General features: G+C 47.4%; 1 protein-coding gene across 1 annotated transcript in view; it reads right to left on the reverse strand.

Annotated features, from left to right (window-relative positions):
* Positions 1–3159: 3159 nt before the first annotated feature.
* LOC146808863 (phospholipase A2 inhibitor and Ly6/PLAUR domain-containing protein-like) overlaps positions 3160–27128 on the reverse strand; it is a 48098-nt gene continuing 24129 nt past the window's right edge. Inside the window, exons 4-5 of the mRNA XM_085615677.1 lie at positions 7341–7490; positions 3160–5143 (exon numbers count right to left, since the gene is read on the reverse strand). Of these exons, the coding sequence (XP_085471803.1) occupies positions 5010–5143; positions 7341–7490 (284 nt within the window). The 3' untranslated portion in view covers positions 3160–5009. The remainder of the gene's footprint in view (positions 5144–7340; positions 7491–27128) is intronic.

Raw genomic sequence — 27128 nt, forward strand, 5'->3', positions numbered from 1 at the left:
CTCATTTATATGAAGGAGCTGGAAGAAGGATAGAGGGGAAGAATGAGGAAGCGACTGTTGGGAGAGGTGGGAGTTGAGGGAAGGAGTGAAGCTGAAGAAAGAAAGGGAAACGATTCCTCTCTTTACCCCCCCCCCCCCCATTTTTTTTTCTTTTTCTCTTACTCTCTAACTTGGATTAACTTGTATTTTTATTGTGATCTGTACCTGCTCCTGAACAAGTATTATATTTCTGATTTATTTCTAATTTTGATTTTTATACCCCTGCATGATTTATCTGATACGTCAATGTATAATCTGTTATGTAATCTCAAATGTTTTGTCGATATGACCTTTTGTCCTGATTTCAATAAAAAGTTTAAAAAAAATAAATTAAAAAAAAGAAACCAGTCGCTCACCATTTCAATGAAATACACAATGGGGACAGTAAGTGCCTGAAATATGATGTCAGTGACCGTATAATAACTAATGTAAGAGGATGAAACAGAAATCAAGATTTGCATAGATTAGACTATACAAAATAGAGTAAGATACAGTAGAGCCCTACTGATTAAACATGAGTGAAGAACTGGCATCACATTTGGAAGACTGAGGGATGTAAGTATAATTAAAGTATGAGAATGTTTTTCCCATAAAAAACTATATTTGCTGCTGAATATGAAATTGTCCTTGGGAAACATTTATAGGTTTTAGCTTTCCTTGCAAATAATTGTATTGGATTTGTTTATTCAAAGGTGTTTGTGCAGAGAAAAGATAAAACATTTGAACACACAAAAGATCTAGAAAGAGTTGACAATGAGGATACAACTAATTTTGAATTAGTTATATCTTGAACACTAGATGCTGCACAATATTCTGTAATAATTCCGTTGCACACAACCTTTCAATGATTGAAGATATAACATAATTCATAAGGAGGTGATGAAAATGCGTCAAAATGGCCCACTCCACTTGGGCATGATGTATTAGGAATCAGTAATTGACTGAAACCACACAATGAATGTCAGAGGATCTTTGTGCATTGCTTTATTAATATGATGGCCCTCGGTACTATTTGTATGTCTGGACTGCCCAGTAGGGCATGATTATTAGAAAACAGTATGAAACTTTTAAATGCTTGAATAATTCATTATATTTTCTGTAAAGTTCTTCAGATTGTGAAGTGGTTAACAAAAAAGGACAATCTTCCAGGGCCGTTTCTATGTGTATGACCTGATGTAACAATGCTGAGTCTGTTTTCACTTTCCATAATGATTGCTGCTGATAATGTTTAAAGTAAACACAAGGAGATGATGGACGGAGTGCTGATACCTTTCAGACACTCACCTCCAGACGCAGATATGGGTTGAATCCATAATCGTTCTTTAGCTCACTTCGCCACCCCAGTTTGGACCAAGTAATATACAAATCAGTCTTGACTCTGTCCCTCCTGGGAACAGTCCAGCCTGATCTGCCAGGCCAGTTCCTCCCTAGACCGGAAAGAGGCATCCTGGGACTGGATTTCAGGTTCACCCCTCATCAGCCAGGCTTGCTGAATCCAGTGGCAAAGTGAGCAAGGGACCCACATCTGGCCATTCCCTTCCAACTTAGGGTGAGCAAAGCAAACACAAGGAGATGATGGAGGGAGTGCTGAAACTTTTCAGACATTCGCCCCCTGTCACAGATCTGGTTTGAATCCATTATCATTCTTTAGCTCTACTTGCCACCTCAATTTGGACCGGGCCATATGCAAATCAGTCTTGACCCTGTGCCTCATGGGAGCAGTCCAGCCCAAACTGCCAGGCCAGGTCCTCTCTGGACCAGAAACAAGCATCCTGGTGCCGGTTTCGGGGTAACACCCCTCATCAGCATATGGCTGGGTCTAAATTGGAATGGCATGATGAAAAAATAAATGATAGATTTAGGCCCAGGTCTCTGTACTGGGGTGAATGTATGACATTGGTCAGCATTCTGTCCATCAATTGTTCTTTTTGCATTTGTTACTCCGAGTGGGACGGGTATGCCCAGACGTGGGTACCGTGCTCTCGATGTCACTGGAGTCAAGATAGACTGGCTGATGAGGGGTGAAACCCTGAAACCGGTCCTAGGATGCTTGTTTCCAGTCCAGGGATGACCTGACTTGGCAGTTCGGGCTGTACTGTTCCCCTGGGGAACAGGGTCAAGACTCATTTGCATATGGCTGGATCTAAACTGGAAGGGCATGGGGAGCAAAAAAATAATGGATTTAGGTACAGATCTCTGTACTGGGATGAATGTATGACATTGGTCAGCATTCTGTCCATCAATTTTTCTTTTTGCATTTGTCACCCTGAGTGGGACGGATACGCCCAGACATGGGTCCTGTGCTCTCCGTACCACTGGAGTCAAGCTAGCCTGGCTGATGAGGGGTGTAACCCCGAAATTGGTCCTAGGATGCTTGTTTCCAGTACAGGTAGGACCTGGCCTGGCAGTTCAGGCTGCACAGTTCCCATGGGGAACAGGGTCAAGACTGATTTGCATATGGTTGGGTCTAAACTGGAATGGCATGGGGAGCAAATAAACGATGGATTTAGGCCCAGATCTCTGTACTGGGATACATGTATGACATTTTTCAGCATTCTATCCATCAATTGTTCTTTTTGCAATGTTTAAAGGAGACCTGCAAGTACAGGGAAATACGTTTGAGAAAGATAAAGTGCAGAAAGGTGTTGCACATTTGTTTGTTGCACAGATAGAAAACAGTTGACTGATTAGAACACTCCTGCACTAATGCCTCTTCAGTGATGACTCTGCAGTTTGTTACATTCGGGAGAAAGTCAAGGGAATTCCAGTAGTCCTGTTTGGTGTTAGTCAGGATGTTCCTGGATTAATAAACTATATATACTATTACACATGATAAACAAAATCAAAAATGAAGTGAATACCCAGTCGTATTGTGAGACTTTAGCCATCAATAAATGAGTTGCCTGTAATGGATTGATATATTGGTGGTTTCATTGAAAGCAATGAATGTTACTTTGTTTTAAATGTTTTTGATCTGTGTTTAGGAGCTGGCTTTCTTATGGTATGAAGAGCTCACTCAGGCCCTTGGTAATTGCTTTCTCTGAAGAGTCAGTGCGGACCCCAGAGTTATACATCAGTGTTTGTTTGCTAACTCCATAAACCAACACACGAGACAAATACTTCATTCACAGTGGGCTTTATTCATCTATATAGCTCTGGCATAGGCAATGTAATGAGGCTTTCATTGCCCTACATAGCAAAGCATTCAAGCATGACTGGTTGGATGTGGAGCACCGATTATAATGCTCACGATTCAGGTTGCACTCAACATGCCTGAGTAATTCAACATGGAAATTAGGGGTGGGATGTATATTTCAAGCCATGAACTGCACTAGGCCATCTGAGCTATGGAGGATGTGGAAGAAGAGAACGGAACATCTTATTTCAGTCACAGAACCACTACATGGTATTCCTTTATAGCAACATCTCAGAGGTTGGCATTGCCTTTAGGCTGGAACAATCTTTGTAAATTGTAGATTAGATGACATTCTCCAACTTTATGTACAGACTTGTGTGATATGGGACTAACTGTGCCCCAGTACTTGTGGATGTTGAGAGGAACCAAAATGCGTGAAATCCTTTGATCCCATGGGTTGCAGTCTTCACCTGGGTGGGTTGCAGGAGATGATGATTTTCTGGTGGGAGTGGCAGGTACAATACATACATACATACATACTCCCAGGACTCTGCTTACATCAAAACAGTGATAGGATGCAAGAACTGTCTGTCTCAAAGATAATCATCTTCCACTACCCACCAGCACCCATGAAGTGTCTCTGGCTGACTCAACAAAACCTTTCTTTCCAAGACTATAATGGAGGACGTCTTCCTTCATGCCACTTTATCAAACTAGCTTTAGCTTCCAACTCAAAAACTCAACTGCTTTAATCATTCTTTTATCTGATAGACCAGTGACTCCATATTAAATTGGTGACCCAAAACTTAATTCCGTCAAAATGTGATTTATCCAGTGAATGAAAGTGATCGAACAATGTATAGCGAGAGTACACACTGAAGATATCAAAGGGCCAAAAACAACTATCATAGGATCTACCAAAGATATCATATGGCAAATGGGGGAGAATTACCCAGCTCAATGGAGGTATGCAAGACCAGGGCTAAGCCCTTGATGCTGGCGGATGTGATGTATCTCTACAGTTCATCGAGCCTGTTTGATAAGAGGTACGATGATACTGGGTACTATTTTGGTAAATGAGCCAAAACACTGCAGGGATGTAAAGATGCAATAATATGCCCGCTCTGGGTGAAGCCAAGAGACAGTGTCCACACGTAACCAGATTATCTGTAAGACACTACCTCCAGGGTGGATAAACGAAGTCCACCCTGGAAGTAGTAGTTTTACAGACCATCTGGGACTCGAGACAGTTAGGTGGTAATTTACAGATAATCTATAGGAGTCAAGACATTTATGTTTGTCTCCCTTCACCAGGTCTGGTGACGTAACTGTACCAGCTACCAGTTACATGGCACCTGATGACACACCTGGTGGCTGGAATGTCAGTTTCTGCATGGTATTGTCGCACATTTATCCACCTTTACTAGTTAAATCTCATAGAATGGGTGGATAGTAGTGCAATCTCAGATTAACCGTGTAGATTTCATAACTGAATGCCAAATTCCTTGAGAGGTAATGCTCATATGTATCACCTGCTGTGAACGGGTACTAATTGTGACTCGGGAACAGTGCAGGCCGAGAGATGGGGAAAGGCGGGTGTTAGAGCTGCCTTCCACTTGGTGTGTGTGCCTGCCACTTACTCTGCACACAGGCATAAAGCAGAATGGAAGCTGTGCAGACCTCCCAAACAAGAGTTGTGTAACTTCTAGTCCATTTAGTAAAATGTAATTTCTGTAATCAAAGATGCAGTTCAGCTTGCATGTTTCCTATTGGCAATAGCACTACTGCTGGTGACTATCTAATCATTTTCTCAGCCCTGGGGTGGGTTTGCATATTAATCTTTAGAAGCTGGTTCACACTTATACTGAGATTCAGGTTTGTCTATTTTTGTTCCTGGCATGGCAGTCATGACAGCACAAGCATTGGGTGTGGCACATCCATGAAAGGAATAGGACTTCTCCTCCATTTCTGAAAACAAGAAAAGAAAGAAAACTATTCACAGCTGGGTTTAATACAGCACTGTTATAACTTTTTATCAGTGTGTAACTCACAGCTTCTGTAATGTAATTCTGGAATGGCTCATTTCATGAAAACCACCATATCAATATTTGGGTGAAAGTGCAATATTGAGAGATTTAAACCAAGAAGATTATAAAGTTACCGTCAGAGGGCCACTGCTAGAATTTCAACCAACAAATATTCACATTAACAAACATGGGCCTGAATTAGAGCTTGGCAAGAAGAAATACTGTAATGTGTTAAAGTGTATTATTATTTGGGATGGAAATAATGACACTAACTTGTTGAGGTGAACACAAAAGTTAAACTGACTTCAACAGCCTAGTGCCCCATGCCACATGGTACATGTGAAGCAAACCTCTAAGTCAGATTGGTGAAGCCATACAAAGCCACTTTGCAGAGCTCTGAGTGGCTTCAGAAGTCTGGAGTAATGGATTGCAGCGCAGATCACTGCGTTATGTTAACCTGCCATGGGCAGGTGTTCCATGGGTGTGGCGTGGGTGGTCCCACACACCTCCCATGGATTGTGACGCATGTACAAATTTACAAAAACTTATAAACCTGGGGATGCTCTCAAAATGTACACCTTCCCAGAAGAAGCATAATAGGAGAAATAGCTCTATTTCTCCTAGTTTCTTCTTCTGCATTCTGTAGCACACATAGAAAGAGAAATATGGCTCCCAGGATTGGCTTTGTACAGGAAGGTGCCACTTCCTTAATATAAACAATCCTTCTTGCACCACATGTGCCTGTGCTAGGCTGCCAACAGGGTGCAAGGGGAAGGACAGAAATGCAGTATATTGACGGAAATATGGCACATTACTGCCCTTTCCCAGTCGGGCAGTGCAGCGCAGCAAGATGACTTGCTGCGCCGTACTGGATGACTTTCTCATAAATGAGACCCTAAAGGCCTCATTTATGAGAGGGATGTGTCACGTCTGCACTACGTAAAGTGGTATATGCTGATGCAAACCTCTAAGATCTAAAAATCTAGAGTAATGCAATGCAGCACAAATCGCTCCATTGCATTAATCTGCCTTGGGTTGGCGTTCCATAGGTGTTGCATGGATGTTCCCATGCAACTCCCATGAATTTTGACGTATCCCCAGATTTACAAGAACTTGTGAACCTGGGGATGCGCCAAAAACATGGGGGCATATTATCAAGCACGGCGTTAAAATTATCGCTGCTTTAGCGGCATAAAACTGCCGGTAATGCGGCGATAATGGGCTTGATAATATGCCGCACAGAATTCCTATAGAAGCCCATGTTGACACAAGAACATGGGCTTCTATTGGAATTCTCTGCGGCATATTATCAAGCCCATTATCGCCGCTGTTTCTTGATAATATGCCCCTTACACCTTTCCAGGGGAGGCATAACGAGGAGAATAATCACTATTTCTCCTTGTTCCTTCCTCTTTCTATGAGTGCTGCATTACGAAATCTGTAAAGCAGCGAAGTAAAACAACACTTATTATGCAAGATCTTGAACTGCCTCCAGTCCACCCTGGTCCAGCACTAAATCGCAGTGCTCTGGCGCTCCCTGTGGAGGTGGGTCCTATATAAACCTCGGTGCGTACAAACTTCAAGGTTCGTGGAGGAAGTTGTACATCTGAAGAGAGAGCCACTCATGGAGATTTCACTAACAATGCTGTCATCACACTATGATGAAGGACAGTCCACTGTTTGCCATGTCTCAGGTTTAGCACACCTCCACAACGGACATGGCATGACAACCCAACTCTAGTCCAAGCAGTGGTGGCTGGTGACATTTGGAAGAGGTGGGGCGTAAAAGTGACAGGCAGTGCAATGTGGTGAGCGAGCATAGCTAGCGACCTTTACCCTATGAAGCGGGGCTCCGGGGGGGGGGGGGGGGGGGGGGGTACCTCCCCGAGAATCTTAAAGTCACTGAGACTCTGCAGTCTACAAGGACAAGACACCTCAGTGCTTCCAGCCTTCGAAAAAAACTAATAGACCTGTGGGGTCCAGACCGGACCTGAAATGGACACCGCTAAGACCATGATGCTGTCTGGCTCAGAGCATTTGAAGTGTCATTCCCATGGCTGGGATCGAACCCTCCAGCACCAAGCAGCCTCGACCCATCTTTTCTGACAGCAGCATGCACATATTCGCCATGCACTTACGTGGCCGGTTGGCTTGCCCAGAAAACTTCAAGCACACCGTCTCCTCTCCCACACATTCGATTACTTTATCAGTTTTACATTCCTCGGTGGAGCCTTCCAGGAAGCAGTCGGGGCACCGGTATCCATTGCGGGTCAAATTCATTGGAGGAACTAAAACCGACAGAAGAACAGATTCAGACACAGACTGTAACCCACACCACTAGAGCACCTACAGCATTATATATGAGCAAAAATGATCTCAGACTGTGTTGGTCCTGGCATTTAAAAGTGATGTGGTGCATGGAGCAATGCTTAGTGTTAGGGATGATGTCTTGGACACATGTACAGATTCATCAACTCAATACATAGAAAGATAACGGACCAGTTGACTTTCATCCAAAGATCGTGGCTCCTGAAAACATCCAAAAACTCTGAGCGACAGCGCAACATGTGAATGAACACTTGTCATTTCTCGGTGGACCCTCTCACCCCAACACATCAAGAGCAAATCTTGCAACGCCCAGGGATGCAAGTCACAACGAGGGCCGTAGTGACAGGAAGATAAGAAAAATGTGATCATGGTCCATTTATGTGTTCATATTTCCCAAAAACTTGTAAACCTGCACATTTATATGTGTATTTATTTGTACGTCATGTTTTTCCACAGTGCAGCCCCAATAAACCTGGAACTGTTGGCTTTCTCTTTCCGCTTAAAATACAAAGGGGGTTACTTACTAACCTGTTGTCTGGGTGTTGACAGGCGCTGGGAGACCTTGCATTGATTGACTTACCATTAAAAAGCCCCTCACGAGCAGCACAACATTGCAATCCGTGGCAACGCTGGGCCCTAGTGACTGCAACATGAGATGAACATTGTGTCTCCATGACACATCCCCTTTCCAAGCTCAAACATTCAATGAGGTTAATCTTAAATGTGACCTACAGTCAGATTTTCCAGAGTTGCAGGTGCCTTGCACATTTCCAGAAACCCTCCTAAATGATTGTGTGTGAAAGGAGATGCAGAGCAAAGAATCACACTTTGTATTTATTTATTTATTTGAGTTTTATAGAGCGCCTACCACACCCGTGAAGGTATCGGAGCGCTTTACAGGATTGATTTTTCATGATCCGAAATTACATTTAAATGCACAAACTCACATTGAAACGGTGTCCAGTCAAGCCTATTTTGACCGCACCGAACATTTTGAGTAATTACAATACATGTTTATTATCAAATATTTTTTGCCAAGATTCATAATGACTTGGCACTGTGACTCAGCAGAGCGCCGAGGCTCTGTATACATTGTGAGATGACATAAAGTTGCACTTCTCAATGCTTATCTCATTTTGGATACACATCTCACGTTTAGGCCTGGCTTAGAGACAGTTTCAGCTGCCTTTTCCGCCTAACGTTTTCTCAAAAATAATGCATAATGATTTGTAGTCTTACTCACAGAAAATGTAAAGTGGGGGCCACTCGGCCCTCACGCCCACATGGCGGTGCGGCGCCCCCCCTCCCCCGGCCTTTCGGTGTTGGGGGTGTGTCGCGGGGCGATGACGCGCGCGGCACGCCCTCAACACGGATAGGTTGATGCCTCCCCCGTGACCCGGAAGTAGCCTTTCAGCTTCCGGGGCAGGGGGGCGGGACGACTGGGGTGCGGGCCCCCTCGGCCGACGTGCAGCCCCCAATATAAGGCGCGGGGAGCTCCTGGCTCGCTCCCCACGTCTTCCGTGTGCCCCACGCTCGGGGCGTACTAATTATTTCCCTCTTTGTCCTCTCCAGGCAAGCGGATCGGAGCTGCAACAGGTTACCAGCTGATGCAAGGAGTTACTCGCTGGTGCGCAGCTGCACCCAGATCGAGGGTCGACTGATAATTTCCACGGAGGGGATCGGCAGCTTTGCGGCATTGACGGAGGAGGACACACGGGGAACACGCGTTATCAAAGGGGAGTGAACGGAGGGAGCAGAGAGGTTCCGTAAACCGGTTGGAGATCGAGCCCGATAATCTCCACGGAGCGCTTCAGGTGCCATTCAGGACTGGGGAGCGCGTCGAGTGTTTCCACCGACCGGTAAGGTGTGGGAGCTGGGGCTGGTCGAGCGGCAAGATAGGCTGCAGGCAAATGATTTTAACGGATATTAATTGAACTGGTGTCTGCTTGGTTTGTGCAGGTTGCGAAGCAGGATACAGCAGGGCAGCCACTGGAGGGGAGACTAAATAGTAAATGCTTGATTTCTAATTAGTTTGAAGTGGTTTTTAGGTGTTTTCTCCCGACCACTGCTCACTTAATTTTCCCAGGAAGGTCCATTTGCAGGGCTGCTGGTGTTGAACAGTTAACCCAGTTTTGAAGTAATTAATTACATTGCTGTGAATTGTGGGTCTTGATAAGGGTTTTTTTGATTGCTACGAGTTTATTCCAGCTACAGGGATTGATTGTGCAAAGTGTTTGTCCAGGCTAGTAATATTTGTTTTTTCGTAGGAAGCTTGACTCTGGTGCTGCTTTTCGGTGGCGGACAACAGATCACGGCAGAGCACAGCACAGCAACGGGCTGAGGACACACGGGTCTTCGGTGGTAAGGGGAGTGAGGCGGGCCTGCATTTCATTGCTTCTGGAGGGCCGCGGGGCTTGAGACCTTCCTACAAGGGGTTGGCGCTCGCCCACACGCTAAGACTAGCTTGGTGTGTTTTGCGGTCACAGTTGCATGGTGCTTACAGCCATCTTCACATCCTACATCTGAAAAAGGTACAATCGCCGGTGTTTGGCTAGGACTAGTTTGCATTACGATTGTGGAAATATGCCGGGGGCACGAGTAATTAGGAGTTCCCGCATGGAGCAAATGATGCAGGCTATGATGCGCAGGATGACGGCGATTGATAGGCGGTTGGGTAAGGTGGATGAGTTGGGTAGGAATGTGGCAGAGATTAATCAGAGGCTGGACGGGCCGCCGGGTCCACAAGGCAGGCCAAAAAGGATAGTCAACCCACCACAGCCTAGAGGGGAGTTTGTCACCCCCCCTAAGAGGGGCAAGTCTAAGAAAACTGCGCGCGCAACGCCCAAACATACAGCTGACGGGGAGGGTTTGCCAGGGGGAGTGCCTAAGGATGCCGTTAGCACCGGCGGGGCCAGCCCCGGTTATTCCAGCTTTGCCGGTCGCCCCTGTCGTGGTCATTCCCCCTGCCACCCCTGTGAGCATTGCCCCCGTTGGGGTTCCAACCCCCCCGAACAATGTTGTCCCGGTGGAATTGGCATCCCAGATAGCCGCTGTTTTGCCCTGGTTGCAGTTGGGGGGGGGGTATTGCCATCCTCTCAGGATCATTCAGCAGAAGCATTGAAACTGGTTGAGATGATTAAGTTGGCCAGGGCGGGGGAAGGGGCACCATTGGCACCACTTACTCCCCCAACAGGTTCTACCAGTAGGCAAACGGCGAAGAAGGATGGGGCGACGTCGCAAGGTATTGACAATGGTAAGGAGGTGGCTTTGCCATTACTTAAAGATGGTGCTATACCCTCAAGGAAGGAGAATTTGGGGCAACATGTGTCTCAGGCTGTGAAAGAGATGACCTGGGCGGGCAAATATGTCAACATTTTCTCCTTGCTGCTCGATAATAGGGAACTTGAATACGCCAAGTCACAAAAGGAATGGATGTTGCCCAGTGAATGGAGAACAGAGTTGGTTAAGTTCAGTGTTGAGGAGACATTTGTTAACTGGATGAGGGCCTTTTCCGTGTTTAGTGCCATTACAGCTGAAAGGTCGCCCAATTTACAAGCTGAAATGGCCTGCTACCAGAGCAGGATTGCCATGTGGAGCGAGACACAAGTGGGGAATGGGTGGAAAGAGTATGACATTTCATTCAGGAAGGCTAAGGAATTTAATCCTTCTCTAGCGTGGGATGTGGTGGATTCCTTGTCATGGTACAATCAGATATCTGAGGGGGTAGCTGCGAAGGGGGGCAACCACTTCACAGAAAATATACCCGGCCAAGCCGCAACAGCCCTTTCGGCATGCGTAGGGAAGTGAGGTTCCAGGAAAGGGCAAGGGTTGGGGGGAGAAAAAGGGCGTATGTTGGGATTTCAACAAACGGTCCTGCACTAGGGCAGCGGGCACATGTAAGTTCAAGCATGCCTGTTCCTTGTGCGGGCACCCCTCACACCCCGAGACCTCCTGCAGATTGAAGGGTGGCAACCAGGGCTCCAGGGGGAGAAGGAAACCTGAATAGACTAGAGGAGGGTTTAGTATCGCACACTCCCATTGATGTCGTGGCAATGATTCCCTGGCTGAACAGATACCCAGATCACGCAGCGGCTAAATTATTGCAGGAGGGATTTTCTTGGGGTTTCAGGATACCGGCGGGAGGGTACACAGGCAAGACTGAGTGCAGGAACCAACTGTCTGTAAAGCATAACCCAGGGGTAGTGGCTGCAAAAATTGAAAAAGAATTACGCCTGGGTAGGTTAGCAGGACCTTTTGACGAGGTGCCAGTGCCCAACTTTGTTTGTTCCCCACTTGGTGTGGTCCCTAAGAAAGAGAAAGGCGAATATAGACTCATTCATTATCTTTCAGCCCCAAGGGGGGCATCCTTGAATGATGCGATAGATGAGAATGTCTGCAGTGTAAAATATGCCTCTTTTGACCACGCGGTGGTGTTGCTTAGGGGCCTGGGTCCAGGGGCATTGATGGCCAAGTCTGACATAGAGTCTGCATTCCGGCTTCTCCCCGTGCATCAGGGGGATCACCACCTTTTGGGGTTCAAGTTTGATGGGAAGTATTACATGGACAAATGCATGCCCATGGGTTGTTCGATCTCGTGTGCCTATTTCGAGACGTTCAGTTCCTTCTTGGAATGGGTAATGAGGCAGGCAACCGGGCATCAGCAGGTCATGCACTACCTGGATGACTTTCTCTTCCTGGGTGCGGCGGGGTCTCAGGAGTGTGCACGGGCACTGCAGGAATTTTGCGTGCTCATGCGGGCTTTTGGGGTCCCACTGGCGCCGGGGAAGACAGTGGGGCCAGCTACTTGCTTAGAATTTCTGAGCATTGAAATAGACTCTGTGGAGGGTTGTTTCAGGCTCCCAAAGGAGAAGGTATGTAAATTCAAGGCGGCATTACGCGCGTGCCTGGCCAAAGAGAAGGTCTAGTTACAACAGCTTCAGGAAACAGTGGGCCAGTTGAATTTCTCGTTGAGGGTGATACCAATGGCTCTCCCCTTTTCTCGCTCAATTGCGCAGGCTATGAGGGGCCTGCGAGAAAAACACCACCGCACTAGACTGTCGCATGAGGTACGCCAGGACATGCAGATATGGATGGCATTCCTGGAGGACTTCAACGGCAGGGTTGTGTGGTCCGGCCCCCCCATTACTTCAGCAGAGTTGGGTTTATGGACTGACGCTGCTGGGAGTGTTGGGTTTGGTGCCATTCTTGGAAACAAGTGGGTCACCCACAGGTGGCCGGACGAATGGGTGTACAGTGAGTTGACAACCAACATTGGTTTTCTGGAGCTCTTATCCATTTGGGTTGCATTAATGGTCTGGCCAGACCTTCTGCGTAACAAATCAGTAATATTCTGGTCAGACAACATGACGGTGGTGGAGTGCATCAATCAGCAAGTGGCACGCTGTAAGTTCATACTCTGCCTCTTGAAGGAGATTGTGTTGAGATGCTTGCTATTGAATGTTGTATTTAGGGCAAAACATGTACCAGGTGTCCTTAATAATGCAGCTGATGCACTCTCTCGCCAAAAAATGAAGGTATTCAGGTAACATCTTCCATCAGCAGAGCCTACACCGACTCACTTCCCGTCAGCACTCTGGCAGATTGGTGCCCCAAATTACAGGACCTCGTGGCGGCTAGCTTAGCTCCCAAGACAAGGACAGCATATGAAGGGGCGTTTGGTTCATATTGCACTTTCTTGGGGCGTGACTGGGAATCCAGATGGGCTTTGGAAAATAGCTTTACAGATTAGCTGGGTAGTTTGCATCACAAGGGTTGCTTTGCGGTGCGGAAGGGTCTGAGGGGTTGGCGCCGCTTACAGGGCAGCACGGCTGACACTAGGAAACCAATAGGCTTGGAGAGGATGACGGCATTACTGCCTGCATTACATGACGTCTGTAGCTCGGGCTGGGAGATACAATTGTTTAAAGCAGCGTTTACATTAGCCTTTTATGGGGCGTTGAGGCTGAGCGAGTTGGTGGCAGCCTCTAAGGCAGATAGGTAGGGGGGTATCCCATTCCTGAACACAACAATTCAGGGAGACACATTGTGGGTGACGATTCAGAGATCGAAAACTGATCAGGAGTCCCGGGGGGAGACTGTGGTACTGCACAGGGCGAGGGCCAATCCTTGCTGCCCGGTACACCACGTGGAGACTTTCATCACGCAGCGAGGTGCACTGTTGGGTGGGCTGCTTCTATTACACGCGGACGGCACCCCGTTAACTAAATATCAGTTCAGAAGTGTCATGGAGTTGACTATTGCCAGGGTGGGCCTTGACCCGAAGGAATTTGGCACACACTCCTTTAGGATAGGTGCAGCCACTGAGGCAATCACAAGGGGTTTACATGTGAACAGTGTTAGAAGAATTGGGAGATGGTCACCCAATTCCAATTGCTACAAACGGTATGTGCGGGTACACATGTTGTAAAGTACCTAGGGTATTACTGACATCAGGTTGTTCTTTTCTGGTTTTGCAGTTCCTTCGCTCTGTGACGCAGGCGGAGAGTTTGCTTCGGGTCATCATCAGGATTCATCGGCGACTCATCGTGGTGTGAACAGTCAGGAACACAGGACGCGGTCAAGCAAGGTTTGGATTGTTGGTCATTCTTATGTCAATCGTGCTAAAAATGTATTTTTTGCAGGCAAGGGTAGAAGGGAGCTAGAGCGCGAAGGTTGGTCCATCTCCTTCTTTGGGAGGGGGGGTCTCTGCCTCAGTCAGATTAGGGGATTCTTTGCAGAGTTGGTTGCCCAACATACAGCCCCACCGGCGGTGGTGATTCTTCATCTGGGGGGGAATGACCTTGCTAGACTGGGTAGGAGGGTCCTCCTGGAAGAGATCATTTCAGCAGCGGGTTGGGTAAGGAGGGTGTGCCCTGACTGCCCTGTAGTCTGGTCTCAGCTGATACCGCGGCTGCAATGGCGTGGGGGTGAGTCTGTCAGGGCATTGAATCACTCGGTAAAGAGGATCAATACCAAGTTAGAAAAACTTTTCCGAACCACTCACTTACAGACCATCCCACATGGGACTATTTGGGGGGAGGATTTGTACGTACAGGATGGGGTCCATTTGACGGAGGCAGGGAATAGAATATGGTGTGATAATATCTTAGCTTGGTTGAAGGGCTCTCTGAGTTACGGATGACCTTTAGGCAGGAGTTGTAGGGGAGGCCAGATCGTCGGGAAACAATGATGGCCTGTGGCGGTAAGGTCATGATCGGTGAGCAGCAATTTAAGGTCCTAAGGGGGGCGTCACCATCCACGGAGGTGGGGGGCCACTGGTCCCTCCTAGAACTTCAGGGGCAGGAATATCCGCTAGCTGCTAAAAATGCGGGGGAGGGAGTCACGCCTTCCTTAGGCTGGTAGCCACCCCGCACATACACCATGACGTCATGACGCAAAGTGTAAGGGCCCTCCTTGTTGGTTAAATGGAGTTCACGATGCCGACGGGGTAGGCGGTACCCTGTCGCGCATGCGCACCCCTAGGTAAGGGCGTGGTTAGTAGGACTTGACACCGGTTAGCGACCTTGCCGTCCGGTCAGATATGTTAGAATGCAAAATTCAGGCAGGATGTTAGATTCGGATAGGAAACACGCTGTATTAGACGTTTGTTAAGGTTAGCCTTTGATATTTGTCTACGATACTGTAAATCTAATGTCATGAATTTTGCTTATTCTTACATAACTGATGTAATGTTGATATTCATCCTTTTATTGTTTTGTATAATAAATACGGCCGGGGGGTCCCTGACCCCCCGCCTTCCAAAGATAATTTGCTTATGACAATTCTTCAAGGTGGTGTGGAAAGCTGGGAGGGGAGGGGAGCCAGTCACGGACCATGTGGGCTGTGGCTCAGCCCCCTTCAGTCATTGGTCAGAAACTGTGCCAGTCACATGTTGTTTAGTCCCCTGATCAGCACACATACAACTTGGCAACGGTACTCCCCAGTGACTTTGGGGCAGACTTACAAGCCCCTTGCGCCTCTTTTACGCCGCCGTTGCGTCACTTTTGTGACGCAGCGGCGGCGCAAAACCAGCGCCATGGTGCGGGGTACTTACAACGTGATGCATCTGGAAGATGCCTCACGTTGTAAAGCCCTGCGCCACATGTACGTGTTCCTGCGGAGGGGGGGGGCCGTTCCGGCGCAGGAACGCCTCCTAAAAGTGGCTGAGTGAAATCTACAAGATTTCACTCAGTCACTTTTAGGCCCATGCTGCGTCAAAACCCTGAGCCTGCCTGATGCAGGCATAAGGATTGACGCACCATTAACAATATAGGGCCCCCCAAAGCATTGCTGGAGCTGTGTCGCGCTTGCGATGCAACTCCAGCAATGCGCCACTTTTACGGCACAGATGCATCACGCATCTGTCAGTTTTTGCCACATGGTGTGCCGCATTCTAAATGGGGCGCATCCATGGTGACGGAGCTGTGGCGCGCAAAAACTGGCGCATCCCTGCTGATATGCAGGGATGCGCCAGTTATTGTAAATATGCCCCTTTGTTTCTAATCTTTGACTCAGCCCAGTGGACAGACATTGGTGTTTTGGATGTCAGGCAGTATGAGTGATGACATTTTGCCTGGTTAACCTTTGCTACTCCACATTAAAAGATATCTGGCCTCAGAAGACCCTGTTCAGTTCATGACCAGCAGCTCCCTGCAGCTGCTGAGGAGTTCTAAACTGAGTAATGATAGCAGTGGAAGGCCGGCTGGCTAATTTCTTATGGAGTGCACTAGTATCCCTAATTGCCTCAAAAGAAGCCATTGTTTTCGAACAGATAGCTGCTTTTAGAAGGTAACCAGCCCTTACAAAGCAGTATAACCACAAAGTTAAGTACCATGCAGGTAAGTACATAGGATAGTTTTTTACCTTTATCACACATCATTTACCATGCAATATTTACCATGAAGGTATTTTTTATGTTATTTTAAAAAAAGGGGGGTGAAGGTATAGGTAAAGGAAGAAAAGGGTAATTTTAGACCTTAGGGTCGATAGAGGTAAATGGAGGTAAGGATATGTTGGACTGTGATTTATTAGTAGGGGTAGGTAGGTACTTACTACCAGTAATAAGACCACAATCACAATAAAAGGTCCAGTGAAGGTCTCAATAAAGTATTCCTTTATTCAACCTTTGAAAGCTGGCTCCAAGCAGGCAGGCTTAAATTACGAGACAGGCGTGTAAAACATTTAAGAACACCAATACTTTAAAAAGGTAAGACATAATACACAATAAAAATCCAAAACCAATTTATACCAATTAGAAACATTATTATGATTAAAATGACACCAAAATGGCTGGGAACTGGAGATATGTATTTCAAAATATTAAATACTAAAAACGAAAAGCACCAACTTGGGACATCTAGTCACGCCTGACCGAGACAAAGTCAACTGTTGAGACTGACCGCGATTGAGGGCAGGTCGGATACACTGAGTGGTAGGCCGCTTCCAATTTTTACCTTCGGACTTAGTCATGTTTCTGGAGCTTCTTTTCTTGTCGTCGAGTGAGGTACCTTGTCAGGCTGGGTTTGGGGTCGACGACAGCAGCTTGGTTCAGCACAAGGCCTCAGTGAAATCCTGGAAGTCTTTAACTTCAGAGTTTTCAGTGGGATGAACCTAAAATCCCGGTTGGATCATGGTTCCACTTCGGTGACTTGATTCTCTATGACTGGTCAGTTAACTTATGGAGCTTTTTGACAAAAATTCACTAAGCTTCTCCAAACTTCAGGATCTTCTTACAGAAGGTCCTTTTGGGTTTCAAAGTACCAACACCAATGTAAGGTTCTCGAAGCTCTGAGATAGTCCTTGGGATGTTGGGAGTATGTCTCCCAGAATGCACCTTGCTAAATCCTTAAAAGTGAAGCAGGTGCAGTCATTGAGAGTGCAATCCTTTGGGGCGTAGGCCGGGATTCCAGCAGGGCAGTTGCTCTTCTTCTTGTAGTTTCAGGCTGGGATCTGAGTATTGGGGGTGGGCGTAAACTCCACTCTGCCAGCGGAGTTCCTTGAGTTTTTGTTGCTCCACAATCCACTTGAAGGGCGAAGTTTGGCAAAAATTCCGCCTACACTGAGTAGTGAAGATTACCAACATCCTCTGACACACCACTAATTATATCCGTACTACCTATCAGTCTAAGTGAAATTCACGGACGAGCAGCTCTTGACTTGCAAAGTTTTGACTTGCAACTTCCTGACAGCATCAGTGTAGGAAAGTAGGACCTGCTTCTATGGTTACCCCTACTTTTTGCGTGATGTAATGCTGTTTCTGACTAGTCCGACTGGTATCCTGCTAAACAGGACCCCAGTCTCTCTGCTTTCTCCCCTAGATTGTAATGGTAAGTACTTAGGTACATCCCTGATTGGATACTGGGGTACCCTTATCAGTCCCTAGTATATGGTACTAAGGTACCTAGGGCATAGATACCCCAGTGCCCCCCATAAGCTGAAGCATGTATTATGTCACCTATTGGAGACCATTCAAACTCTTTCTACAGACCTGCCATTGCAGCCTGTGTAAGCTGGTGCTAGCATCACATACAAAATATATAGTTTTCCCTATATCTAGAGTCACTGCACTTAAAACCTATAAGACACCCCTACAGCAGGCCTTTTCAATCCTGAAGGCAGGTTGCTTGGTGCATGAGCTGGACACCACTACAGTAGTTGGAGTCCATTCTCCCGGGTTGCAAGTGAGACAGCCATATAACATATAGTGAGCGACACCCCATCATTACGCGATGACTATCTCGAAACTGGCTCTGTTGTGTTTGGTATCAAACAGGTTGAAATCATAACTCCCACACCGTAAGCGGTCTGGGAGGAATGATCCCAAGCACTGTAGAGGCCACCTGTTAGGCCCTCAGTGCGTCTAATACCAGTCTTCTAGACCCAGACAGCACAACATGGCTGCTGCCCACCAGAGACACGATTCTGCCCTCCTGCTGTTTAGCCAAACGTGAGCAGAGGAAGGGAGAACAATAGGTATCCTGTCACAGGGAGGTGTGACCACTACAAAGGCAGGGTTTAGTGTATTGGGGCTGGGTGGGAGCACTTGCCAGCTCCAATCAGTCTGCTTGAAGGGCACATTTGGTGCTCTCATTTCATAGTCCAGTTCAAACCAGCTCAGTGAGCCATTGGCTCCCGCTCTGGTACGAAACTGAACAAAGGACATAGGAGTATCCTCCCCACTGTCCTACCCCTCCCCTGGGAGGGAACCCTGAATTGTGCCAACCCTTTCCTTAGGGTATTGAAAGTCTTACCTCAGTGTGGGTCCCTAGATTTGTCGTGGGACACAATTTAATTCAGACACCACTTCAACTTCCACCATCTGGGCGCTCTGGACTTCGCTCTGGGCATCAAGGGTGCAACTGGTATGACTCCTGCTGCTCGTGATCTTTTCAACCTTCTCATTTGCTGCAACGTCCATGCCTGTGTTCCATACAGAAAACCTTTCAAGGCCTGTGGGCATCCAAGAAACCCGAAATCTACCTTGAAGTGAAGGAGTCACCTCCATGCATCTGAATGCACCGCAACTAAGCTGACCAGTTTGCTGATCCTGGGCTCTCATGGACTCCGAAAGGCTCAGCAACACAGTTGGTAGTTCCCCACATCCCTTGAGGCCTGCCCTGTACTCTCACCAAGTTTGAGGCCAGTTCCTTGCTGGAGCCGCAGGAACTGAATCCTTGTGCACTGCGTCAACTTGCCATTGCAAAGGCTTACTGGCTTCCTTACATCAAGATCTTCAGGCTCCAAGTAGCCCCAACCTCAAGCATCTCATGTGAGGAGAATATTTGACCACACCCCATTGCTTGCACAGTGGGCCTGCTTCTTTGGTAAGCTGCTCGAGGTCCTTTTGCGACTCCAGTGCTCCCACCTGTGAGTCCTGCCAAAGGTCACCTTTGAATTCTTTAGGCTCCCCTGATTGCTCTGGGCCTGCCCTGACTCCTAATTGTTGTGCTGCCTCCTATGTACGCTACCCTTGTACATAGGGGCAGTGTCAAAATCAATGGGTGTCGTGGTGAAATGCAGCACCACCCACCTCAACACCCACTGACCACCCCTTTCACGCTAACCATAGCATGAAAGGGGGGATTATTTACAAGGCAGCATTAAGCCATGTTTAGTGGCTTAATGCTGCATTGTAAATAAGGCTAGGCCCCTATCGCCACCACAACGTGGAAAAAGTGACCTTTTAGTGGCGATAGGGGATTGTACATTTGCCCCTCTGTCCACTCTGCTTGCAGGTTCTTCCTATCTTGAATCCACCTTTGCGTTCCACCGGACACTTTCACATTCTCCAGCAGTGGCATTTTCCTGAAGTCTCTCACTGAGTTCGACGACTGTTTCTGATGCTACTTCACACCAATGCACCCGGCTTCCCTGGTGCAGGTAACATGGTTCCAAGGGTATCCACGGTTGGGGTGGCTCTCCAAACTCTTGTCTTCAGGGTCCACTGGGAAAGGTCCTCTTTCTTTAAAATTGCAACCGCGACTTAAACGTTGATATGTAAGGAGAACGCGGTTGTGTTCTTACACTGCACACGACCTCCCTTTGCGCTCCTAGATACTCACCTTGGGTGGTTCCTGGGTTCCCCAGCATGTCTACGTCCTCTGTCTCGAGTCGTGGTTCACATACCACTATTTTAGTATAAGGTTTGGTCTCCCCCATGGGACCACTGTTTATCCTGTGCTACTTTCCTCTTTCTATTGTATTGTGTGCATTGTGTATATTTCCAGCTAGGAGATCTCTGAATGTGTTAGTGAGTGTCTTATAATTTTAACATTACTCTGTGTGGTTCTTTTTCCCCTAATCTATAACTATAACATTATGTTCTGGTAAAACAAGCTGCTTAACACTACTTCTGGACAAAGCCTTCCACTTAGAGAGCTTTCTAAGACTGTCTAAGAGCACTAAAATCACCATAAGGGTTATCCGGAACAGTACAATGTGTCCACTTACACAAGTGTACATTATATACTGAGCCAGCCTCTCACAACCAATGTCAGGCAATACGTGCTCTCTGTGGACTATGCTACTTCTGAAGTTGTCCACACTGCTGGGAGCTCCGAACCCTGGGCTAGGATCGCTCTCTGATTGGTCAGTCTTTGGCTCTGCCTTCTGGCAGCAATGGCGGCTCCGGGTCCTTGTCAGAGGGCACTGAGGATGGTGCTGGCACTGAACTAAAGGTGAGAGTCGCAAAGTATATTGGCGGGGTTCTCCCTCTCGTACAGACATTTGCCCCAGCTTGCAACTGCGTGTCGACCTGTGTGCTTCACCACCTATGAGAGTAAAAGAAGCTCTATAGGATTAATTGCCGAATTTTGAGAGGGAACAAGGCCTTCTTTTCAGTGTTAAAAAAATTTGCTTATGTATTTTTTAGCTGAAAATGGAGAAAAAATATATTGGTTGCTTTCTGTTCAGGAAACTGCTCTCCCCTTTCGCAGCTGCGTCCTTGAGTCTCTGCCCCCTGTGCCTTTCTCGTTCCAGGTAGGTGTTCGAGGCCCTCCTCCACCAGCAGGCTCCTGCCTGCGCCTCATCCCAGGTGGTCCAGTGGAAGAGCCTTGCTCTTCTGATGGTCAGCACTGGCTGCCTTTTCTGTCTTTTTTTGTCTATTTTTCCTTTTTATCTGTCTATGCCTTTTGCCTAATTTTGCAGTTTTCCACATTCTATTTGTTTTCACTCTTTGCCTTTTTCTTTTTTGCCTTCCCTGCCGCTGCTGCCCACTGGCCCCTCCCCCCAGCGTGTTCCCACCTCCCAGCTGCTGTTCTCCCTCCCCCAACCCATACATAATTGCACCTGATGTCGCCTTTCTCACAGAGACCTGGACCAATGCCAGCTCCGCTTCTGACATTGCAATCACCATCCCCGATGGGTACAAGATCCTGAGAAAAGACTGCCCTAACCACCTTGGAGGAGGCCTCACTATCATACACAAAAGTTCCATCCGAATGACAAACTCCATCTCGAACAATGCCTCACCTCCCCCCATGGAACACATCCATTTCCAGATCCAGCCCAACCTCAAAACGACTCTACGTGGACCTCCCGGACCCTGCTCCCTATTCACAAACATCATTGCAGTCTACATTGCACCGCACGCCCTCATCTCCATGGACTACGTGCTGCTCAGAGACCTGAATTTCCACCTTGGCAACCTCAGCGACCCCAACTCCACCGCCCTCCTAGAGAACCTCACCAACATCGGACTGAAGCAACTCATCACAACCCCCACCCACACGGCAGGACACATCCTCGACCCCATCTTCGCCGGACGAAACAACATTTACTTCAGTCACACCACACAACCTCTCTGGACGGACACCAACTGCATCCACTCCTCCTTCTCAAAATCCACTGCATTCAAGCAAATGCCACCCCCACGCAGACCTCTGCAACAAACTCAGCTCCTTCTTCTATCACAAGATCAGGAAACTCTACAACAATTTCGATGGCCGAGACCAAAGCACAGACCCAACACCATCTACCAGCGATGCCACCCAGCTGACCCTCCTCACTTGGACCCCTGTCACCACAGAAGAAACCACAAAGACTATGAAGAGCATCCACTCCGGCGCACCCACTGACCCCTGCCTGCTGCACATCATCCACAGAGCTGCCTCCGCCATCACTCCAAAACTACGACGGACAATCAACTGCACAGGCACATTCCCCAATGACTGGAAAAACAACAAAGTCATACTCCTCCTCAACAAGCCCTCTGCATACCCAACGGACCTCAAAAACTACAAGCCCATCTCTTTCCTCCCCTTCACCACCAAAGTCACAGAGAAAATCTTCAACACCCAGCTAACGCACTTCATTGAATCCAACAACACCCTCGACTCATGCAATCTGGATTCAGCAGAAACCACAGCACCAAGACTGTCCTCCTAGCCTCCACACAGGACATCTGCACACTCACTGGTCAAGGCCACACTGTAGTCCTCATCCTACTATTGCTCTCAGCAGCTTTTGACTATATCTCCCACTGCACTCTAGCTGCCAGACTCCACGATGCAGGCATACAGGGAACTGCCATAGACTGGATCCGCTCCTTCCTGTCAGGCAGACCAGAAAGGACAAGACTCCCACCCTTCCCCTCCATACCCACAGAGATCAGATGCAGAGTATCTCAAGGATCCTCCCTCAACCCCACGCTCTTCAATATCTACATGCCCCCCCCTCGCAACCATTGTCAGAAATCATGGACTCAGCATAGTATCCTAAACCAACAACACCCAGTTCATCCTCTCCCTCACCAAGGAACCCAACACCACCAGGCACAGTTTACAGGAAGGAATGAGAGACGTTGCATCCTGGATGAACAGCAGCTGCCTGAAGCCTAACTTGGAGAAAACAGAAGTCCTCGTACTTTGATCCACCCTCACCAAGTGGTATGACACCTGGTGGCCTCCCACCCTCAGAAACCCTCCCACCACCATGGACCACGCCCACAACCTCGGCATCATACTCCACTCCTCCCTCACCATGAAACGACAGATCAACACCATATCCTCCAAATATTTCACCACCCTCCACATACTTTGAATGGATCCCCCCCGAATCCAGGAAGACTGTCACCCATCCACTCATCACCAGCAGGCTGGACTACCAGAACGCCAGAATCAACAAATCTCTCCTTCATAAAATCCACACCCTCCAGAACATTGCACCCAGACTCATCCTCAGCATCCCACGACACAACCACATCACCCAGCACCTCCGAGACCTCCACTGGCTCCCCGTCGAAAAAGAGTGACTTTCAAGCTGCTCACATATGCCTACAAAGCCCTCCACAACACCGGACCCCAATACCTCAACAAAAGAATCTTTTTCCAAACCCCGAAGAGAAACCTCCGCTCTGCCGACCTAGCCCTGTACAAAATCCCTCGCATCCATAGAGCCAGAATGGGAGGCAGATCCTTTTCCTACATCGCAGCCGAGACCTGGAACAAACTCCCCCCCCCCCAGCATCAGACGAAGTCCGACACTGCAAGCCTTCAGAAAGGAAATCAAGACCCTGCTCTTCTTATGACCTCAGAGCTGCCCGAACCCCCTCTCCCCAGTGCCTTGAGACCCTCACGGGTGATTAGTGTGCTTTATAAATCCTTGAGTGTTTGATTGATTGATTGATTGATTGTTTGTGGCAGCTGGTTCTCTCTTCACACAGGATGCAGTTTATTCAAGTATCTTGTTTAATGTTGGTGTGACTCTGGTGTTCTACAGTCTGATGACAAGCGGGTGGAATATTTGCGTTACACAGAAGTGATTGGCGAGGGAGAGTTAAGGTCTGTTTTACAAGCTGAGGGACTCTTTCAGACGGTTTTACTAGGTAGGACACCAGTCGGGACCCTCCAAAAGATTGTCACTTTACAGTTAGGTCACATGATTTCAGAGTCACATGGTGTGCAGCTGCACTTCAAGGCTTGCATTTGAAAGAGCATCCGCTGGGAGGTTCTGGCCATCACGTGTTATGCTGAAGTCTCCGGAAGGCTGTTTGAAAGGTGGACAGAGCCAGCTGCTGAAACATCTGAGACTTTCTGTGTTATTGAAAGTAGTTAGGAACTTGCATTCTGCTTTGTTTGTTTGATTATCAGTATTGCGCAACACAGAACTTGCTTAACGTTACCGCTAAATGGCAGGGAGCTGAGCATGCTTGGGCATCAGTTCCAAATTGTGCTTACAGCGTTAGTCCATTATTCCAGCGCTGCACTCCAGCACGTTCCTATGGAAGACCATATTTGAGTGATGGTCTCATAGTGATGCCATATTGTTTGTTTTTAATTTTTTATTGAATGTATGCGCTAAGTAAATATAAATGACTGTTGTTCTTGGAAATTCTCATAGTGTGTTTTTTTTACGGTGAAACACAAAGCAGCTCATAAAACAAGTCAATGATAATATTGGCAGGTGCTTGAGGTTTGCTTCAGTTTAAATGTCCTCCATTTGAAAGGTACAGCTGTCAGGTCTCAAGCTGCAGAAGTTGCCACTTGATCTGTCAAAAATTTATTTTTGCTATGGAAAGCCAGGTGATGAAGTCCCCATTTCCAATCAATCTATGGACGGATGACATACATCCTGCAATAACGCTATGCTATGTGAAATAAAAAGGTTGAGGTGGGCGAATGGAGCAACTTTGCCCGCTCGTGGAGCTCTGCTGAATTCCACTGAGTTTTAATGCAACTCCGTGGAATTCTGCATAGCGCAACTCCGCAAGCAACGCTCACCCCTAGATCTGAGTTGCTGGGCAGCTTTCTCACTTTTACCCAGCTTTCTTGGGTGAGAAGCACAGCGGCAACCCTGACCAATGGGGTGCAGGCTGCCACCCTCTGGTATGACCACTTACCTCAAAGTGTAGCATATCTTGACCCAGTTTTCCTAACAATTCCCTTCCAGCCCCTCTGCTAATTCAAATCAAATCAAAAAACGTTATTTGGTTTCACAGAGATAAAACGATAAAAGTTACAAAAACATCCAAATAACATCAAGGTACATAATTCCATGAAATAACAAGTCTAATAAAACATAAATAAAATACATAGCACAACCTCCCATAACAATCTCTGACAATCAAGGGCAGAGTTCAAGGTCAAATAGTATCCCCCTTTAATCTGCACTTACCCGTAAAATTATCCTGACCCTCAAAAACTTTTATCTCATCAGCATGGACTAAAATCTTCATCCTAAGTAACTAATAGTCAAGACAAGCCCTGGACTTCACGGTGGATTTCAGATAACCAACAATAAAAAAGTACAATCATCCTTCAGGAGCTGGAGGTATAGGAGAGCTGTAGGAGCCTGTTTAAAATTCATCTTGGTGCGATGGAAATACAGTGAAGCATTATTTGCATTCAATGGGAAGGTGTGCACCAATGCCGGGAGGCGCCAAATTGAAGGAAAGAGAATCTAACGAAAGTTGCCAGATTGCTAACTGGTTTGGAGTGGGGTCACATCCCTTCTTGTCCTGGGGTTTGGAAGTTGGGTTGTTATTCTTTAGATTACAGGGGAGGGTTGCTACACCACACCTCCCCCACCTCTATTACATCTCTCTCCATATGGCAACACACATATACTTATACCATGTTGTGGATCACCAACTGCTTGAAGCTGACATGGCATATTCTATACCCATCCTATTATGGCAACCCCCTTGACATATACGTTTATGAGCTGGAATGTCAGCAGGCTGAATATTATGTCTAAACGTTAAAATTACATTCATATTGAAAGTGACGTGGGGCCATTGTACAGGGGGCCCACCTTACCTTCTCTGAGAAGGATGCACTGCACAGACGGTAGAGAGAACAGATGTTCACCACTGCATACTCAGCATTTGCACGGAGGGTGCTAGCGTGGGTTCAACCCAGGACCATATTACATAGAGTGCCCTGGGGGCATAACGGGCACATTTTGCATGTCCCCGGGACTGTGGTAGTACAGAAGGGATCGCAGACGCTTGTGCAGTACCTTCTGTAATACCAATAGCTTTAGCGCACATAAATCACCAGTGTTATCTTCAAGGGGGGCCTTCCATCATTTGCATGAGTGTGTGCCCCATGCCTCTGTACCCACACTGTATTACTGATATGGGCACACAGGCAAAGACGCCCTCAGGAGACATCACCTTTTAGGTGCAGCTGCCTGCAGGGGGTAAAGGATGTCCTATGGACTCCCCAGATATCCCCTTGCAGGCAGGTGCAGTCACTGATTGCACCCGCCTGCAAGGGGATCTCTTGTCCCCTTTAAAAGTGTAGGTGGGTTGCCGCCTAACTGGGGAAACACGGAGCGGCTGTAAAGCAGCTGTTCCATTTTTCACATGAATGCACTGCCCCCAGGGCAGCATGAGTTCACAGCTGCCCTGGGGTCAGCGCGTTCCCCATAATACAGCGCATTTACCTTTTTAAAGGTGATCCCGGCAAAACGAGGGAAATTTGTGCTGCATGTGTAATGCAGCCCTAGGTGTCCCTTTTAAAAAAAACAAGGGAACTCATAGATCCTGATGGCAGATTTGTGGTGGTGTCTGTCAGGTTGGCTGGGCGTGACTTGGCTGTAGTTCAGATTTATATGCCAATTGCAGAACAGGGGAGTTTCTCTACAAACGTATCTGGCACACTGGCCTCACAACTCATTACACCTATTCTCTTCAGAGGGTACTACAATAGCTTAGCTGACCAAATCATGGACCACTCCCACGCACCCCTGAGTGACTCTCCAGTGGTCAGAACAGCCAAGGCCTTTTGAGATTGGCAGCAGAGGTGGAGCCTGGTGGTCTCCTGGTGGCAGTTGCACCCTGGGCAGAGATACTTTTATTTTTTTTTCAGGAATGCATGACCTACATATCTGATTGGACCCCTTTATTTGCTCCCCCAATGAGCAGGGAGTTTGTTGGCGGAGTATCTCTGTTGCATGATATCCAATCATAACCCGGTCATGATGTCACTAGACTGGCACAGAGAACGCCAACTGATCCCTGATTAATGTCTCAAAGTGGAGACCCTTGAGGACCCAGTATTCCGACAAACAATAGGGGATGCTATTACTCATTATTTTGCAAATAATGACCATTCCACGGTCTCTCTCCTGACTGAGTGGGATGCGTTTAAAATCAT

The sequence above is a fragment of the Triturus cristatus genome, chromosome 7 (assembly GCF_964204655.1).
Source record: "Triturus cristatus chromosome 7, aTriCri1.1, whole genome shotgun sequence".
Classification (NCBI taxonomy): Eukaryota; Metazoa; Chordata; class Amphibia; order Caudata; family Salamandridae; genus Triturus; species Triturus cristatus.